The 20,069-nt window shown below is 55.2% G+C and overlaps 1 protein-coding gene across 3 annotated transcripts in view; it reads left to right on the top strand.

Annotated features, from left to right (window-relative positions):
* Nucleotides 1-20,069, top strand: part of THSD4 (thrombospondin type 1 domain containing 4) — a 409,353-nt gene that overhangs the window by 350,141 nt on the left and 39,143 nt on the right. For all 3 annotated transcript variants that reach the window (XM_062206542.1, XM_062206540.1, XM_062206539.1), the window contains exon 8: nucleotides 4,518-4,722. In XM_062206542.1, coding sequence (XP_062062526.1) covers nucleotides 4,518-4,722 — 205 coding nt within the window. The remainder of the gene's footprint in view (nucleotides 1-4,517; nucleotides 4,723-20,069) is intronic.

The raw sequence follows: 20,069 nt of genomic DNA, 5'->3' as shown, positions 1-20,069 counted from the left end.
AAGCCAGGTGAGGGGTGACTTCCGACACCCAGGGGGAAGACAGGCGACCCTCTGGGGCTGCCCCGTGTTGGTGTCTGGTTCTGCTGAACAGCCACAGCCCTCGTTTCCTGGTGCTGCATTCACTTGGCAACAGCCTGCAGCGTTCACCGACGCCAGTGTACCGGGGCACTTCCCACACCTGCACGTGCACAGGGGCTGCCCCGGGATGCTGCTCTGGCACAGACTCAGCCAGCCAGCCTGGGGTTTCTGGAATCCTTCAGACAACAGCCTTGCCGCTGCTCCGTGGACCACACTTTGAGTAGCCCCGGGCTCGGAGAACTTGAAATCCTGCCTGCGATTCTTCATTTAAACAACCAATAGTGGAGGCAACTGAAAGGCACTTTCAAAGGCTTCTTGTCTAAGAAACCTGAAGTAAAAATGGTGGCAGGGGAGACTGCGGGCAGGGGAGGGAGTTAAGGCGCCCACACTCAGGGAGGGAGTCGGGGTGACTGAGACAACTCTGCGATGGCCGCCCTGTGGGGCTCCTGCCTGGACAACACTGCACCCTCCAGGTGCCAGCCCGGGAACCCCGTGTCCTCACGCCTCCCCCAGGTGCCAGCCCGGGAACCCCGTGTCCTCACGCCTCCCCCAGGTGCCAGCCCGGGAACCCCGTGTCCTCACGCCTCCCCCAGGTGCCAGCCCGGGAAGCCCATCTCCTCACGCCTCCCCCAGGTTCCAGCCCGGGAACCCCGTGTCCTCACGCCTCCCCCAGGTTCCAGCCCAGGAACCCCATCTCCTCACGCCTGCCCCAGGTGCCAGCCCGGGAACCCCATCTCCTCACACCTGCCCCAGGTGCCAGCCCGGGAACCCCGTCTCCTCATGCCTCCCCTGGCCCCGGCAGCCCGCCAGCCTCTGTCCAAGGGTCATTCCTCCAGCGACACATGCTCTGCCCGGACCTGGCTCCAGCACCACCACTGTGGGCCTCCACGCTGCTGCACTTACTTAGCCTTGCATCCCTGCACCTGCAGGCCTCTGACACCACCCCCTCAGGAGTCCAGGATTCAGGACCCCCTTGGTCATGGTACCCCCAGCATTGTGGTTCGGTTACACTGGGTTTTGAACCTTCTCTTGGACAATCTGGAAGTGCCTAGCCTGAGCATTTTACTGCGTGTTAACTGTTCCATCAAGACATTCTAAGACACAAAATCTCATTGTGCCATTGGCTGTTCCACTGTGTCCCCAGCGTCTGCCTCCCCGTGGGATCCCCGTTGTCTCTCAGCTGTCCTGGGGTTCTGTGGGAAGCTCCCAAGGGCACCAAGAGCTGCAGACCAGGCCAGTGATTCTTCCCCTGGGGGACATCTGGGGACCTGGCCGGTTCTGTTTCTCTCACTTTACATGTGGGGACTGCGCTGTTTATAAGCCGCAGACCACAATGCTAGCTGATGACGACTCGGTACTTTTTGCTGTATAATCAAGTCCTATGTGCCACAAAGTACGTAGGTGATGGGGTGCAGGGTAAGAGTCATTGGGATGACCATGGACACCTCTCCCTGGGCCACAGCACCAGCTACAAGTACACTCTGCCCATCCCCCTCTCGACGCAACATGTATCAGTTAAAAAAACATACGAAGGTGCTGGCACTGTGGCATAGTAGGTTAAGGCTCTGCCTGTGAAGCTGTCATCCTATATGGGCTCCGTTCATGTCCCGGCTGCTCCTCTTCCGATCCAGCTCTCTGCTTGTGGTCTGGGAAAGCAGTGGAAGATGGACCAACTACTTGGGCCCCTATACCCATGTGAGAGACCAGAAGAAGCTCCTGGCTCCTGGCTTTGGATCAGCTCAGCCCCAGCCATTGCAGCCATTTGGGGAGTGAACTGGTAGATGGAAGACCTTTCTCTGTCCCTCTCTCTGTAATGCTGCCTCTCAGATAAATAAAAATCTTAGAAGTACAGAGACGTGTGTCAATTTGAGTGTCTGTCCTGCAGTGTAGACCAGGAGTTGGCAAGTGTGTGTGTGTGTTCACTTTCTGTAGAAGGTCAGATCATAAATATTTGAGGCTCTCAGACCGCACTGTCTGTGCCACTGCTACTCGGCCCTGCTGTTGGAGCACAAAAGCAGACGTCAGGTAAACAGGGTGTGCCTGTCCCAGTACATCTGTATGACACAGACACCATGTTGCCCGTGGCTAGGGGCTGTTGCTGAATTATATCCGGGGTCAGCCGCGCAGGCCTTGGGGTGCCAGGAGATGTCGTTGAGGTCACACAGCTGCAGCAGAGCGCAGGGAGCATCCGGAGGTGTAAACGCTTCCTGTGTTGAGCTTTGGGATTGTCTCCCGCTCTTGGTGTTAATAACACGTGGTGAGCTTCTGTGTACAGACTGTTGGCCCCAGATCCTGCGAGAAGGCGGCACTGGGTCAGGCGGTCTCCACCCTCCGACTGCTGTGCGGCAGGGTGGTGCTGGTCTGCGTTCCCAGTGGTATGACAGCAGGTGTCTGCCACGGGCAGAGAACTTCCTTCTGCTGCGTTGTGAAGGAGCAGCTGGCATCCTTGTGTATTTCCAAGCCTTGGCTCACTGCAGGTATAGGCGAGTTGGTATGAGCTAGAATGCCTTTCGTGTTCTCCCATGCCCGTGGGGATTGAGGTGTTCTGTGCACCTGCAGGAGCCACCTCGGCAGCCGCGTGCTGCTGAGCTCCCCCGGAACATCTGTTTCCCGTCAGGGAAGTAGAACCCCCTACACACACACCCAGTCTGGTTGCCCTGCACCGCCTGCCCCCTGTGATGGTCCCTGTGACCCAGCTGCTTGCTGGGACCGTCATGCAAACTGCTCACATCCTGCAGGAAACCTCATGGGCATGCGTTTGGGCATACAGCTGAGGGTGCTTTCTTGAGCCATTTCTCTGAGGATGGCTTGCGGCTGGTCCGGTTTTCCTGCAGCGCATTGCAAAGCTCATTGGAGAAATACCTCTTGTCCCACCAGAGGTGGCCTGATGTCACCTGCGCAGCCACATGCGTCACGGCAACCACCCAGGCTGGGAAAGCCATGCCCTGCCTGCCCCAGGCCCTGGCTCCTGCAGGGCGCCTCACCAGCAGGAGTGCAGTGGGCCCACCCAGGTGGGGAGGAGGAGGGGTGGGGGCGGAGCAACCCTGGCGCAGGGGGCTCTGTCGCCCACCTGTCCCTGGAGCTGTCGAAAGTGCCCTGCTGGCCAGTGCCATGGCTCACTAGGCTAATCCTCCGCCTGCGGCACCGGCACCCCAGGTTCTAGTCCCGGTTGGGGCGCCGGGTACTAGTCCCGGTTGCTCCTCTTCCAGTCCAGCTCTCTGCTGTGACCCAGGAGGGCAGTGGAGGATGACCCAAGTGCTTGGGTCCCTGCACCCACATGGGAGACCAGGAGGAAGCACCTGGCTCCTGGCTTCAGATCAGTGCAGCACCGGCTGTGGTGGCCATTAGGGGAGTGAATCAACGGAAGAAAGACCTTCCTCTCTGTCTCTCTCTCACTGTCTATAACTCTCTCTGTCCCTCTCTCTCTCACTGTCTAACTCTGCCTGTCAAAAAATAAAATAAAATAAAGTGCCCTGTCTGCCATGACCCCACCCGCCTTGAGCGGGGCCTGAGGATGGGTGCACTCTGTCCCGACTTTGTTCTCGCTCAAGAAAACCCAGGTGCCCTGTTTATGAGAGGGCCTCCCGGCCTTCCTGCTCTCCCCCAGGCACAGCTCACTGCTGGTTGCCGGTCGGGGAGGGGAGTGGGGGATGAGCAGCCATGCTGGGCCCCTTCCTGGAGGGCCTCCGTGGGCACGGGTGGCTGGGTGTCAGGTGGGTGCAGGTCAGGGCTCATGGGAGTGGAGGGCGTGAGGCCACTGGGCAGGGAGTGGGTGCTGAGAAGCTGTTCTGTGGGCTGGCACGCTCTGGGGAGTAGGAAGCAAAAGTGGTGCCTGCAGAGTGTGTCAGTCAGAAACGTGGACAACAGCCAGGAAAGTCCAGGCCCCTTTTGATGCCCTGGGCCCAGGCACACGGTGGGCAGCACACACCTCGGCAGCTCTCATCCAGCTGTTGGCGTTTCTGGTCCTGCGCCGTCTTCCCCCTCCTCCTGCGTGGGGAAGGGCTGAGGGGTCGCCGTACTCCTCCAGAGCCACGCGTACCCACAGAGACTCAGAGGCCAAACAGTGCTCTAGGGTATAAAGTGTCTGCACTTTAGGACGGAAGACTTGGGGAGACAGAGCCTGGCTTCCGGTGCAGAACGTTCCGGCTTTGCCGGGCAGTGCCACCGCCCAGGATACAGAAATACATTTGTAGCCCCAAGTCCTCCCTATTCTTTCTCCTGAGCTTGGACCGTCCCCGAACGCGGGCCCCCACCCCACCCAGTCCTGCCCAGCACAGGCGCTCCGCGGAGGGGAATCAGACCTTGCTCACTGGAGGGTGGGGTGGGGGGCAGAGGGCAGGGTCAGCCTAAGCCCTGCCAGCAGGTTCCCTGCAGAACCTTCTCCCTCCTGCCCCTTACCTCTGGTCTCTGCTACAAGAGTCTCTCCTTCCTCCCTACAGAGCATCGGCTGTGACGACTTCCTGGACTCCGACAAGGTGGTGGACAAATGCGGGGTGTGTGGCGGAGACAACTCGGGCTGCCAGGTGGTGTCTGGCGTGTTCAAGCGGCCACTCACCAGCCTGGGCTACCACCGCGTCCTGGAGATTCCCCAGGGAGCCACGAAAATCAACATCACCGAGATGCACAAGAGCAACAACTACCTGGGTAAGGCATTCTCCTCCCACGCCACAGGGCAGCGTGTGGGTGGGGACAGTTACAAAGATAAGTCTTGCAACTTAGTGCTTGGTAGCCACACACCTCAACCATTCTTTGCTTGACCTGAGAGAAGAGAGCTGTGATGTAAGTGGCGGCTCTGAGATGGGAGTGGCTCTGGGCAAAGCCGGGGCACACACCCGTCTCTGTTTGTTGGGATGAAGATGGCCAGGGCTGGGGCAGTGACCCCATCTGGACCTGCACGCGCCCTGCAGTCCACCCAGCAGCCATTGGTCTCTTGCTGCTCCGTCTGCCCTGGGGCAGGGCTCTGCCTGCATAGCAGGTGTGCTGAGAGCTGCACCCCACTGAGCCGTCCTTCGGAGCAGTGTCCACAGCGAGAGGCCGTGCTGCCCTCCTGCGGATCTTCGTCGACAGTGTGGTTCCATCTGCGGCGGGCCAGTCCCGTGATGAGTCAGTTGTACGATGTGGCTCTCAGACTCAGCCTAACGCCTGTGCTGATCTGTTAACAAAGTAGCCTGAGGGAGCTGTTGCTTAGTCACTCACAAGCAGCCAGGTTGGTTTTTCTTATCTTACAGCGACAGTGTCCCTTGTGCCCTTAACGATGCACTTGTGCCCTTGAACCCACACAACAGCCCTGGGGCGTGAGAGCCGCTCCCCTCCCCACCCTGCAGGTGGCCAGACGGGCACAGAGAGGGCACTCAGCTTGCCGCGGTCACACAGGAAGGCAGGTAGCGCAGCTCCAGGCACGGCAGCCGATCAGAGCGGACATCACCTCTCAGAGCCCAGTCCCTCTGGGTCACTGTTGGCCACACAGCCGTTGAGGGCTGCAGGAGCACCCCCCTGGGAGATGGCTTCAGACCCCCGGGGGCCCCCGTTCTGCACTGCTTCCTTCCCCGCCCAGCCAAACGCTGCCACAGTTCCCTTCCCTGGGTTTTGTTGGGCCAGAGGAGGAAGGGACGGCAAATGCAGTTGAGAGACAAACCCAGTGACAGCAGAAAACGGGTCAGCAGCCCTGGCAGGACCGGGAGCCACCCGGGCAGCAGGAAGCCAGTCTCCCACTGAGTTACGGTTCGGTGTTATTTTCAATAGAAAAAACCAGCAGCCTGTGTGCTTTCTCCTTTCTTTTCCCCTCTGGTGAGATCACATCTCGGTAAGCACGCTGGCTCCCAGGACTGAAAACGATTTTTGCAGCGTGCTCATGCTGAGACGCCCGCTGCAGGCAGCGCCAGGCTTCACCGGCTCTGCTGTGTTTGTGGTCAGCTTTCCCTGGCTGCGGATCCTCCTATTCCATAGCAGCTTCCGCACTCTGCCTCCCAAGCACAACACAGAGGTCGTGGCGGGGGCCCCGCTGTGTCGTTGGGCAGGCGGCTTCTTGGGGCGGGGGCTGTGGGGGGGCCTGACCGTATCAGAGGTCATGAGAAGCCATAGGATGGCAGATCCACACCAGGAGGAAAATGGCCTTCTCCTTCTCAATGTGACGGAGAGGACACGGAGGGAGGCCAGGAGCTACGGGAGGGGCTCGGAAAGTCCGGTTCGTGCGAGGCTTCACCAAGGCCAGGGCGGTCCCAGCACAGGCAGAGGAAAGCAAGGGTGGAAAAGCAGGCTGGGGTGCGGGGAGGCTCCCCGAGAGATCGCCATGGCTTTGTCTCCTGCGTGTAAGCCACCCGCGATCTGCTTATTACACCCGAGATACAGGTCACAGACCCTGAGAGCCAGCCTGCTGCAGTGTGCCCTGGTCTTGTCCCAGGTGGTCTCTCTGCCTGACCCACTCTGGCTGCTGAGTGCCCTGCTCTGTGAGGCTTGTGTATTCTGAAAATTAATTTGCATGCAGTTGCTTGGGGGAGCTGTTCCAAGGTGTGAGAGCACAGGTACGTCTGGCTGCTTCTGAACTTGGCTTTCATTTGTTTGTATTTGACTCTCAGCAGGAAAGCTGGGCAAGGAAAGGGGCTCACCATGTGGCCTCTGAGCAAAGCTGCAGAGAGGGCGACCTTTAGGGGGCACCTGTTCCAGGAGTGCCTAAGATACGTGGGATGTTGATTCGTCTGGTTTTTAGGTTGGAACTAACGAAACTGCAGAAGCCAGCTCGGGGTGTCTGTTCCTTTGACTGTGTTTGCACATGTAGACTGATGAGTGGGTCCTAGCTTCCTAGGGCTCTTGTCCTTAGTGGAAAAGATATTAGAAGCCCTGTCTCCTTTGTAAGCTATGAATTCTCCGTTTGTGTGTAAATTGTTCTGATCCGCACTATCTGGGGGAAACCTCCACCTGATTTCATTAAATTGATTGACAGTTCATATTACTTGCTTTTTCCTTAACAGTAAGATGTTGTGAAATTGTTTGGGTTGAAATATCAAAATCTGGCACAGCTGAGGCGGCTCGGCTTGCTGATGTCCTTGTGCTGCAGCTAAGAAATCAGACATAAAAGCACACGAAGCAGAAGTCAGCTGTGGGGACCTGTGCTGCCTGCCAACACGCTGCATCGTCTGGGGCCGGAGACTTGGAGAGGACTTCCAAGATCTGCAAGCTTTTAAAAATGAACTGGCGATGCATTTTCTGACAAGCGTGTTTCCAAGAAAGCTTTAAACAATAATAAGGATCAGTGTTTAAGAAGCCAAGGAGAGTTAAGGCTCATGCACCCTTGTAGACTTTGATGGAGTGCTGGGGCCGCTGTCCCTGTGGGAGAGCTCAAGTCACCTGGCGTCTTCCATCTGGGTGACAGCTCCAGAAATTTTATTTTCCACACGCATGGAAATTTTTTTAAAAAGATGTGTTTATTTATTTGAAAGGCAGAGTTACAGAGAGACAGGGAGAGACATAGAGAGAACTTCCATCTGCTGGTTCACTTCCAAATGGCTGCAACGGCCAGGGCTGGGCCAGGCAGAAGCCAGGAGCTTCATGTGGGTCTCCTATGTGGGTACAGGGGCCCAAACACTTGGGCCATCGTCCACTGCTTTTCCCAGGCCATTCACAGGGAGCTGGATCTGAAGTGGAGCAGCCAGGACTCAAACTGGCACCCACATGGAATGCCGGCATCAAAGGTGGCAGCTTTGCCCGCCACACCACAACACGGACCCCAACACTGTAAAACTTTTAAGCAATACGAACTAGAACAAAAAGGTTCAGTTCTTTGTTCATGGTCAACTGCTTTGAAATGTGAACACAGAGTTAAGTAACAACTCCTACATCCATGAAGTATTCTCCAGTCTTTTCTAAAAGTGCAAATATTTTCTTAAAAAAAAAAAAAAGATTCGCTTATTCAAAAGGCACAATAACAGAGAGGGAGAGATCTTCTGTCCACTGCTTCACTCCCCAAATGCCCCCCCAACAGCCAGAGCTGGACCAGGCTGAAGTCAGGAGCCCAGAACTCCATCCAGATCTCCCACGTGGGTGGCAGGGACCCAAATACTTGAGCCGTCGCCTGCTGCCTCTCAGAGTGTGCATCAGCAGGAAGCCAGATCAGACGCAGAGGGGCTGCGCACTACTCTGGGATGCAGGGTTTCCACAGTGACATCTTAACATTGTGCCAAACATCGCCTCTGCTTATTTTAAACTTGATATTAGGTCCGTCTGTAATTACTAGTGTGTGTGGCATGAGGTAGGACTGTAACCTGATTGTTTTCAAATAGGTACAATTGTGCTGATGCAGGGTATTATACTTCCTCCACTATTTTTTTTTTTTAGTGTTCAGTTGTTTTTTTGTTTTTTTCCCAAATAAACATTTTATTTAAGGAGTACAGATTTCGTAAGTACAACTTTAGGAATATAGTGATTCTTCCCACCATACTCACCCTCCCACTCCTACTCCCACCCTACCTCCTCTTCCCTCTCCCATTCCCAGTCCCATTCTCGATTAATATTCATTTTTAATTAACTTTATACACAGAAGGCCAACTCTATACTAAGCAAAGATTTCAGCAATTTACACACACACACACCAAAAAAAAAAAAAAAAAAAAAAAACCTGTTTGAGAACAAGTTTTACAGTTAATTCTCATAATACAACTCATTGAGGATGGAAGTCCTGCATGGGGAGTAAGTGCACAGTGACTCCTGCTGTTAATTTAACAATTAACACTCTTATGTATGATGTCAGTGGTCACCCGAGGCTCTTGACAGGAGCTGCCTAGGCTGTGGAAGCCTCTTGAATCCACAGACTCTGTCAGTATTTAGACAGGGCCATATGCAAAGTGGAAGTTCTCTCCTCCCTTCAGAGAAAGGTACCTCCTTCTTTAATGGCCACTTCTTTCCACTGGGGTCTCACAGAGATCCTTCATACAGGATTTTTTTTTTTTTTTTTTTTTTTGCCACAGTGTCTTACCTTTCCATGCCTGAAATGCTATTATGGGCTTTTCAGCCAGATCAGAATGCCTTAAGGGCTGATTCTGAGGTCAAAGTGTTACTGAAGACAATTGTCATTCTAGGAGTCTACTGTGTAGACTGCTTCCCATGTTGGAACATTCTCTCCTTTTTAATTCTATTATTATTGCCAGATACTTGATCTTATTTATATGATCCCTTTAACACTTAATCATATCTATGTGATCACTTTAACACTTAAGATGGCATTTTTACCACCCAGCTTAATGGGATTTGGGGTCCTAGCAAGTTTTTAAACTGTACCCTGGGAAGTAAGTCCATAAGACTGCATGCAGAACTATACAGCTTTACAGTTACAAACTTCCTCCTCCATCTCTTATTCCCACTCTTATTTTTTAATGAGATCTATTTTCAACTGACTTTTCACACATATGATTAACTCTATGTTAAGTACAGAGTTCAACAAATAGTATGAAGAAGGAAAAAAAAAAAAAAACTGTTCCTTGACAGTCAACACAGGGGCTGTTCAAGTCATTGCTTCTCAAAGTCTTGATTTCACTTCTACAGATTTCCTTTTAGGTTCTCTATTAGTTATCACAGGTCAGGGAGAACATATGGTATTTGTCCCTTTGGGACTGGCTTGTTTCACTAAGTATGATGTTTTCCAGATTCATCCGTTTCATTTTTTACTGCTGTGTAATATTCCATAAAGTTCATATTCCATAATTTCCTTATCCAATTGACAGGCATTTAGGTTGATTCCATGTCTTAGCTATAGTGAATTGAGCTACAATAAACATGGGGGTCCAGATAACTCTTTTATTTGCTGATTTCATTTCCCGTGGGTAAATCCCCAGGAGTGGGATGGCTGGGTTGTATGGTAGGTCTATAATCAGATTTCTGAGATATCTCCATACTGTGTTGCATAGTGGCTTCACCAATTTACATTCCCGCCATCAGTGGATTAGGGTACCTTTTTCCCCATATCCTCGCCAGCATTGTAATTTGTTGATTTCTGTATGAAAACCATTCTAACTGGGGTGAAGTGAAACCTCATTGTGGTTTTGATTTACATTTCCCTGACAGCTGGTGATCCTGAGCAGTTTTTCATGTGTCTGTTGGACATTTGGATTTCCTCTTTTGAAAAATGTCTGTTTAAGTCCTTTGCCCATTTCGTAACTGGAATGTTTGTTTTGTTGTTGTTGAGTTTCTTGATCTCTTTATATATTTTGGTTATTAATCCTTTATCAGTTGTGTAGTTTGCAAATAGGACGTAATCCACACCCAGTGTCGTTGGCTGTGGGATGGTGCACGCACTCATTGTTTAAGCTGATCTGGAGCAGAGAGAAGAGCAACAAAATGAGAGTGTCACGAGTTAGGCTTTTAAAGATTTATTTATTTGAAAGGCAGAGTAATCAGAGAGAGAAAGAGAGAGGAGAGAGATATCTTCCATCTGTTGGTTCACTTCCCAAATGACCACAGCCACTGGAGCTGAGCCAGGCCAAAGCCAGAAGCCTAGATTTCCACTGTGGTATCTCTCACATGGGTGGCAGGGGCCCAAGGACTCGGGCCATCCTCTGCTGCCTTCCCAGGTGCCTTAGCAGGGAGCTGGATCAGAAGTGGAGCAGCTGGGACTGGAACCAGCACTCTGATATGGGATGCCAGCACTGTAGGCAACAGCTTAACCCACTGCATCACAAAGCCAACCCTTGACTTTTTTCTGATTGGTCATTTGAGAGGTGAACAGAGATGAGAGAGAGGGAGAGAGACTGAAAAAACTGCCGTCCACCGTCATTTCCCAAATGCATGCAAAGGCTAAGACTGGAAACTGGAAACTCAATCCTGATTCCCACATGTTTGAACCCAGTCACTTGAGCCATTACCTGCTGCCTCCCAGGGTTTGCGTTAGCAGGAAGCTATAGTCAGGAGTCAGAGTTGGGACCCAGGCATTCTGATGTGAGACACAAGAGTCCCAGCATCTCGGCCGGCACCACGGCTCACTAGGCTAATCCTCCGCCTGTGGCGCCAGCACCCCAGGTTCTAGTCCCAGATGGGGCACCAGTTCTGTCTCGGTTGCTCCTCTTCCGGTCCAGCTCTCTGCTGTGGCCCGGGAGTGCAGTGGAGGATGGCCCAAGTGCTTGGGCCCTGCACCCGCGTGGGAGACCAAGAGGAAGTACCTGGCTCCTGGCTTCAGATCAGCGCAGCACCGGCCATAGCAGCCATTTGGGGGGGTGAACCAATGGAAGGAAGACCTTTCTCTCTCTCTCTCTCACTGTCTAACTATGCCTGTCAAAAAAAAAAAAAAATGTCCCAGCATCTCAACCACTAGGCCAGATGCCAGCCGTTTTTCTTTTTTTTTTTTTAATAAGGTTTTTATTTTTTTTTTTATTTTTTTTTTTATTTTTGACAGGCAGAGTGGACAGTGAGAGAGAGACAGAGAGAAGGGTCTTCCTTTTGCCGTTGGTTCACCCTCCAATGGCCGCCGCGGTAGCGCGCTGCGGCCGGCGCACCGCGCTGTTCCGATGGCAGGAGCCAGGTGCTTCTCCTGGTCTCCCATGGGGTGCAGAGCCCAAACACTTGGACCATCCTCCACTGCACTCCCTGGCCACAGCAGAGAGCTGGCCTGGAAGAGGGGCAACCGGGACAGGATCGGTGCCCCGACCGGGACTAGAACCCGGTGTGCCGGCGCCGCAAGGCGGAGGATTAGCCTGTTGAGCCACGGCGCCGGCCGCCAGCCGTTTTTCAACAGGCTTTCTCAGGACCAGCACTGTGTGCAGCTGTCACTTGGCGATGCCAGTGTCCGGATCAGAGCACTGGTTCGTGTCCCAGCTGCTCCATGTCTGATCCAGCTTCCTGCCCATGCCCCTGGGAGAGCAGTAGAGGATGGCCCAAGTGCCTGGGCTCCAGCCACCCTTGTGGGAGACCCAGATGGAGTTCCTGGCTCCTGGATTCAGGCAGGGGCAACCTTAACTCTGTGGCCATTTGGAGACAGAGCCAGCAGATAGAAGATCTTTTTCTCAATCTTCCTGTGTGTGTCTCTGTGCCTCTCACATACATTAAAAATAAATAAGTAAATCTTCCAAAAGGAAGCAGAAGCCAGCCTGGTCTCACTGCTGTCGGGTGAGCAGAGCTGGCTGGTACTCAGGTGTGCACTCACGGAGAGGCCCTGACCCCGACGCCAGGCCGTCAGCAGGCAGAGCAGACCCCGCTCTCCCCTTCACTCATTCTTTGTCCAAGTTGAATTCCTCGATTTTCAGTTACCCCTAACAAATCACATGTCTGCCGAGTTTCTAGAATTGCTGCGAGGAGACCAACATTAACCGCTGATCTGGTTTTACGTTAGTGAAGTGGGAATGTGTTCACCGGAGGAAAAGAATCCAGTGAGCTGGCTTCAGGGTTGTACTAATGGCTACCCACGTGGTTGGCAGCCTCTGCTTGCAAAATCCCACCTTGCTAAGGTGAAGGTGGAATTCGCTTTAATCTTTGTGTATCTTCATGTCATCTGAAAGGCAGAGAGACAGCGATAGATGGAAAAGCCTTCTACTCACCCATCACTCCTCAAATGCGCACAGCAGCCAGGGCTGGGCCAGACTGAAGCCAGGAGCCTGGAACTCCATCTGTCTCCCACGTTGGGGGCAGGCAGGGGCCCACGTCCCTGAGCCGTCACCTGCTGCCCCCCAGGGTCTGCATCAGCAGGGAGCTGCATTGGAAGCAGAGGAGCCGGCGCTTGACCAGGCTCCAAACAGCAACTTCACCGTGCCGCCGCAACACCTGCCCCAGACGCGGTATTGTAAGGGAAGTCGGTGGTGACCAGTGTCACTGGCAGGAGGACACAGTGTATCAAGTCTCAAGCATTTCAGTACCGGCAGCAGGTTTGCTGGAAAGATTAATACTCGGAGAGCACTCAGCATTTGACTGGCACAAGGTACTTACTCTGCAGGAGCCGCAGGTATCGGACGGGACTTACTTGTTCCTGTCCTGTGAGCCAGTCCAGTGTTCTGGGTCCACGTCCTTGTGCCTTGAGACTTTGGACCATGGCCGCCTTCCCAGAAGCAAACTGCCTTTTTCTCTAGGCATACCAGTGAGATCAGGGTTTATTTCTGGTGTTGAACCAGATGGATCGGGGACTGTTTGGATGCATTTGGTAAATGTGAGGTCCTCCCCTCGTGTTCGTGACCTGAGCTGGCCCCAAGACAGAGAGAGTCGAGCACTGCTGGGTCTTAAATCTGAGCAAGGGGTGAGGACCGGGCTTTCATGAGTTCTGCTTTCAGTCTGAATGCTGGTTTTTGAGATCTGTGCGTCTCTTCTTTCTAAAGATTTTTATTTATGTATTATGAAAGCCTGAGCTACAGAGAGAGAGAGATCTGACACCTGCTGGTTCTCTCCCCAGACGTCGTGACGGCCAGGGCTGAGCCAGGCTAAAGCCAGGAGCCCGGAGCTTCATCCCACGTGGGTGGCAGGGATCCAAGCACTTGGGCCATTTTCCGCTGCGTTTCCCACACCACCAGCAGGGAGCTGGATCGGAAGTGGAGCAGCCAGGACTCAAACTGGTGCCCATATGGGATGCTGGCATCGCAAGCAGCAGCTTTACCCACTGTGCCACAGCACCGGCCCCAATGTGTGGCACTTTAAAATGTTCAGCTGTTTCTCAGAGATGCCGAGAGCAGTGAGATTTTGGTGGTGAGCAGGTGAGAGTCACAGACCTTCGGCAGTGTTCAGCAGGGGTTTCTCAGAGAAAGGGGTGAAGGCCTGGCTCAGCCCGAGGTCGCAATGGACCGGCATAATCCACTACAGTTAAGGGAATGAAGCTGTTCTTCTTCTCCAAGCTCAAGTGAAAAACAGACACCTGTTAGACAGCCCAGCCCTGGGCCAGCTTCACTTGTTAGACGGCTCAGCCGTGGGCCGGCTCCCCCTGTTAGACAGCCCAGCCGTGGGCCAGCTTCCCCTGTTAGCCCAGCCGTGGGCCGGCTCCCCCTATTAGACGGCTCAGCCCTGGGCCGGCTTCCCCTGTTAGCCCAGCCGTGGGCCAGCTTCCCCTGTTAGCCCAGCCGTGGGCCGACTTCCCCTGTTAGCCCAGCCGTGGGCCGGCTTCCCCTGTTAGACGGCTCAGCCCTGGGCCGGCTTCCCCTATTAGCCCAGCCGTGGGCCGACTTCCCCTGTTAGCCCAGCCGTGGGCCAGCTTCCCCTGTTAGACGGCTCAGCCCTGGGCCGGCTTCCCCTGTTAGCCCAGCCATGGGCCGGCTTCACCTGTTAGCCCAGCCATGGGCCGACTTCCCCTGTTAGACGGCTCAGCCCTGGGCCGGCTTCCCCTGTTAGCCCAGCCATGGGCCGGCTTCACCTGTTAGCCCAGCCGTGGGCCGACTTCCCCTGTTAGACGGCTCAGCCCTGGGCCGGCTTCCCCTGTTAGCCCAGCCATGGGCCGGCTTCACCTGTTAGCCCAGCCATGGGCCAGATTCCCCTGTTAGCCCAGCCATGGGCCGGCTTCACCTGTTAGCCCAGCCGTGGGCCAGCTTCCCCGTTAGACGGCCCAGCCGTGGGCCGGCTTCCCCTGTTAGCCCAGCCCTGGGCCAGATTCCCCTGTTAGCCCAGCCCTGGGCCGGCTTTCCCTGTTAGCCCAGCCGTGGGTTGGCTTCCCCTGTTAGATGAGCAGCTGCAGTCCCAGGGCCTCAGCGGATGAGCTCTCACAGCCACACAGCCTTTGCTCAGAGGGAGAAAGAGAACCTTGGTGCTGCAGATGCCTCCCGGTCTCCCCTCTGCCAGTCCCCTGCCCCGGCCGTCGGCACCAGCTCTGTAAGAACTTGGTAGAAGTGGCTGAAGGCAGCATATGGCATTTTGCATCTGACATTTTTGGAAGAATCCACAGTTTCTAACATTCACCAGGGCATAGCATAAAATGAGAACGTTGATTATTTGCCTACACTTTTCCAATGCAGTCTGTTTGAATAATCGCTTTAGTTCTCGTTGGAATATTTGGAACGTGTCGGGTCCTCACCTTTAGCCTAGGTCTGTCTCATGCCCCCTTCTCTTGTGGATCTTTTAAGATTTGTTTATTGGCCAGCACTGCAGCTCACTAGGCTAATCCTCTGCCTGCGGCGCTGGCACCCCGGGTTCTAGACCCGGTTGGGGCGCTGGATTCTGTCCCGGTTGCCCCTCTTCCAGGCCAGCTCTCTGCTGTGGCCCGGGAGTGCAGTGGAGGATGGCCCAAGTGCTTGGGCCCTGCACCCCATGGGAGACTCGGAAGAAGCTCCTGGCTTAAAAATCTTACCCAAGACCCCAAATTTTGTTATTTATATGAGTGAGATTTAATTGATATTTGCTAAAATTTGAAAATCAGTTACAAACTTTTTAAAAATAATAATAAACTCATTATATAAGTTTTTTTTTTTTTTTTTCCGTTGGTTCACCCTCCCCCCACAAGAGGCCGCTACGGCCGGCGCTCTGCGCTGATCCGAAGCCAGGAGCCAGGTGCTTCCTCCTGGTCTCCCATGTGGGTGCAGGGCCCAAGCACCTGGGCCATCCTCCACTGCACTCCCGGGCCACAACAGAGAGCTGGACTGGAAGAGGAGCAACCGGGACTAGAACGCAGGGTGCCAGCGCCACAGGCGGAGGATTAGCCTAGTGAGCCATGGCGCCAGCCAGTTTTTTGTTTTTTGTTTCTTGTTTTTTTTTAATTAACCAATTCCCTTGGGGCCAGCATGGTGGCACAGTGGGTTAGGCCACCATTGGCCATGTCATACTGTATGAGCACCAGTTCAAGTCCTGGCTGCTCCACTTCTGATCCAGCTCCCTGCTTACGCACTAGGAAGGCAGTGGAAGATGACCCAGGATCATGGGATCTGGGCCGTCTGGAGTGGGAGGCCAGAGCAGGGCTTCGTGGCGGCCCTGACCCCACTGTGTTCCAGGAGACAGGTGAAAGAGGGCGTGCGTCACCACAGAAAGGGCCAAGGCTGCCCCCGGGGGACCCGCGGGTTGTCCGTGTGCGCCCTCCTCGGCCACACTCTGACCGGTCGTTCATCTCAAGAGGGACCAGGAACTAGGAACGATCTTGCTGGACATTGCTGCCAAGCGCTCTGACTTCCCAGCATCCCCGCGGATGTGTGCAGCCCAGGCTAGGGCGGCCGCCTGCCCGGAGGCTACCCCCTTCCTCGGCGGCTCGGGCTGCGGTCTGGGTGTTGTTATCTGAGCCACGTGTCCTCATCTGGAGAGCGAGGGTAATGGAAAGGCAGAGGGGACCGCGGGACACGATGCTGCCCACATGGCCTCCTGGAAGAGAAAATGACAAGACGAGGTTGTTGTTTTGTTAAAAAAAAAAAAAAGCCTCGAAATGCCTGCATGGTTTTTCCGTGACATTTTGGAAGACCCCTGCTGAGCGCGGATTCGATTTTCTGCACCAAACTCTACACGCCTCTGAATCCTGTGTCCTGTGAACTTTGTGACAACCTTTGTATGAACACACTCTGGGTTCTGTCACCAGGGAGGCAAAGAGGAGGGTGCAGCCGGCCAGGCATCCCTCCCAGCCAGGGCGGGGTGGCTATGTGTGTGTGTGTGTGTGTATCGCAGAGGTGGGGGGCTCATCTGTGGTGGGACATTTCTCATTGCCACCAGAGGGAGCACACAACCCAGAAAAATCCCTTGGCCAGAAGCCCCTGCGATGGGCGCCCCCATGGGGTCCCCTCTTCAGAATCTGTCCCTAGGATTCTTTGCAGAATACGGGTGTGGGCTGGAGGCGGGGCAAAGCAACCAGTGGCCGGCAGGCCTCAGGGGAGGTGAGCGGGAGCTGCAGACCCCTTCAGAGAGGAGGGGAGCCACGTGAGCCATGCTCGTGGTCCGTGGCGGAGTGGCAGAGCCATCAGCAATCCAAGCATTTCAGCCACTGCCGGTGACTTCACCCTTCCCGGAATGCCACAACCTAGTCCTCTGGTTCTGGCTGTTTGCATGTCTCCTCTCTGGTTTGGTTTGGTTTTTCCCCTTGTAATCTATTCCACCCTAAAACACAGATTGAGGTCTGTCCAGTTTTTCTCTCTGTCCCCGACCCCGACGAGACGCGCTTCTCTGAAGACTTCCTCGCGATCTGGCATCTTTCAAGAGTTGGCTTTGGTCGCCTCCTCTCTTTTCGCCCGGGTGGGCTCCCCTGGAGACGGCGTTGGCCTTTGATCTGTCCAGCAAGCTGCCTGCAGTGCCCTTTCTCGTGAGTGAAATGTTCATGGGGAAGAAGTGTGGATGCACACACAGCCGTGACAGAGACTATGCCTTGCTTCTGTTCTTCACCTGGGGAAGGCACCTGCTTCCAAGCAAGAGCCCTGTGAAGAACGGAAAATCAGCGATGGCTCCCCGTGTCCCTGGGTCCCAAGCGGGCTTCAGGAATAGGTTTTACATACAAAAAAAAGATTTAATTTATTTGAAACTATTACAAAGAGAGAGGTCTTCCATCCGCTGGTTCACTCCCCAGATGGCCACAACAGCCAGGGCTGGGCCAGGCTGAAGCCCAGAGCCAGGAGCTTCATCCAGGTCTCCCACATGGGCGCAGGGGCCCAAGCACTTGGGCCACCCTCTGCCACTTTCCCAGGTGCATTAGCAGAGAGCTGGATCAGAAATGGAGCAGCAGGGACTTCAACCAGGCCCTGTGTGGGCTGCAGGTGCTGCGGAGGTTGTCTTAACCCCAGCACTGCACGCAGGTTAAGTTTTCAGAACACTGCCTGAAGCTCCTGTCTGAAGCAGTCCCCAGGCCACACCCCGCCCCCAGGACCACCACGCCCTCCCCCCAGAGCCAGCGTGCCCCTGGAAACCAGGACAGCCCCTAAGTGCATGTGCACGGGGCCGGAAACGGACAGCTCAGTGAGTCAGGAGCTGCAATTGTGCCGGCCGCTCCCCATCCAGACCTGACCCCGCCCACTCCTCTTGTCTTTGTGCATCCCACCCTCCAGAGAGCAGCCATCAGGCCAGAAAGCTGCTGTCTCTCCCACCTCTCCTTAGGAAAGGAAGGGAAGCCAGAGCCACACCCTGCCTTGGAGGACAGGGCAGGTGCAGGTGTTGAAATCAGTGCAGCCGGGGGGGGGGGGGGGGGGGGGGGGGACTCCGGCATGGGAAACCCCTGCTCCCACCTCGGGGCTGTGTGCCCTGCAGAGACCACCGCAGGGAAGGGACCAGGGGGCTGGCAGCCTCTCCTGTGGCCGGCACACGGCCCAGCTGTTAAGATACCCGTGTCGGAGGGCCTGGGTTCAGGTCCTGCCTCCCCTTCTGTCTCCAGGTTCCTTCCACCTGGAGGCAGCAGGTGATGATGGCTCAAGTACCTGGCCCCTGCCACACAAATGGGAGACCCTGATGGAGTCCCCAGCTCCTGGCTTTGGCCTGGCCCAGCCCCAGCTGCTTCCTGCATTTGGGGAGTGAACCAGCAGATAGTTGATATATTTCTACCACCCCAACCCCCCATCTCTCAATCAAACAATTTTTAAAAAGATACAGCAGATGGGGCCAGTGCTGTGACGTAGCAGGTAAAGCCACTGCCTGCAGTGCCAGCATCCCATATGGGTACTGGCTCAAGTCCCAGCTGCTCCACTTCCGATCCAGCTCTCTGCTGTGTCCTGGGAAAGCAGTAGAAGATGGCCCAAGTCCTTTGGGTCCCTGGTCTGGTGTTGGAGACCCAGAAGAAGCTCTTGGCTCCTGGCTTCGGGTCGTCCCAGCTCCGGGCATTGCAGCCATTTGGAGAGTGAACCAGAAGATGGAGGACCTCTCTTTGTCTCTTTGTCCCGCTCTCTGCCTCTGCCTCTCTGTAACTCTGCCTTCCAAATAAAAATTTAAAAAAGATACAGCAGGTGACGGGAGCGTGGCCTGTCCCCTCGCCCCATCGTGGGCTCAGGCTGGCGTCTGGGAGTGCAGACCACACAGGACCTGACCTGCACCCAGGGCCGTGAACGTTCTGTCTGGGAACGGCCCAGCTAGGGACTGACAAACTTCACAGCTCAGAACGTGTGTTTTGCATCTCTTACGCCTGCGGTTCTTCTGCTCCAGCTTTCGAAGCGAGGTTTCTGCAAATATTTGTATCCCCGTGGCTAGCAGTGTGTTTGCCTCTGTTCTGTTAACTCTCTCTCTTACATACAAGGTTCAAGGTGCACAGGCCAAAGAATGCACTTGGACTCTTACTGGCCTCGAGCTCAGCAGTTGCCCGAGGCTGAATCAGATGCGGAAACCTGAAACCCACAACTGTGGAGCCCAGAGGAGGCGGCTCAGGGCGTGTGCCAGGGCATCACGGTGTGCTCAGGGTGTGTGTCAGGACATCACAGTGGGCTCAGGGCATCACAGTGGGCTCAGGGCATGTGCCAGGGCATCACGGTGGGCTCAGGGCATGTGCCAGGACATCACGGTGGGCTCAGGGCGTGTGCCAGGTAATCATGGTGGGCTCAGGGCGTGTGTCAGGACATCACGGTGGGCTCAGGGTGTGTGTCAGGGCATCACAGTGGGCTCAGGGTATGTGCCAGGACATCACGGTGGGCTCAGGGCGTGTGCCAGGACATCATGGTGGGCTCAGGGCATCACGGTGGGCTCAGGGCGTGTGCCAGGACATCACGGTGGGCTCAGGGCATCACGGTGGGCTCAGGGCGTGTGCCAGGACATCATGGTGGGCTCAGGGCATGTGCCAGGACATCACGGTGGGCTCAGGGCGTGTGCCAGGACATCACGGTGGGCTCAGGGCATCACGGTGGGCTCAGGGCATGTGCCAGGACATCACGGTGGGCTCAGGGCATCACAGTGGGCTCAGGGCGTGTGCCAGGACATCATGGTGGGCTCAAGGCATCATGGTGGGCTCAGGGCATCACGGTGGGCTCAGGGCGTGTGCCAGGACATCACGGTGGGCTCAGGGCATCACGGTGGGCTCAGGGCGTGTGCCAGGACATCACGGTGGGCTCAGGGCATCATGGTGGGCTCAGGGCATCACGGTGGGCTCAGGGCGTGTGTCAGGACATGATGGTGTGCTCAGGGCATGTGCCAGGGCATCACGGTGGGCTCAGGGCATCACGGTGAGCTCA

The sequence above is a fragment of the Lepus europaeus genome, chromosome 11, assembly GCF_033115175.1.
Source record: "Lepus europaeus isolate LE1 chromosome 11, mLepTim1.pri, whole genome shotgun sequence".
In the NCBI taxonomy this organism is placed as follows: domain Eukaryota; kingdom Metazoa; phylum Chordata; class Mammalia; order Lagomorpha; family Leporidae; genus Lepus; species Lepus europaeus.
This window is presented reverse-complemented; position numbering and strand designations above follow the sequence as displayed.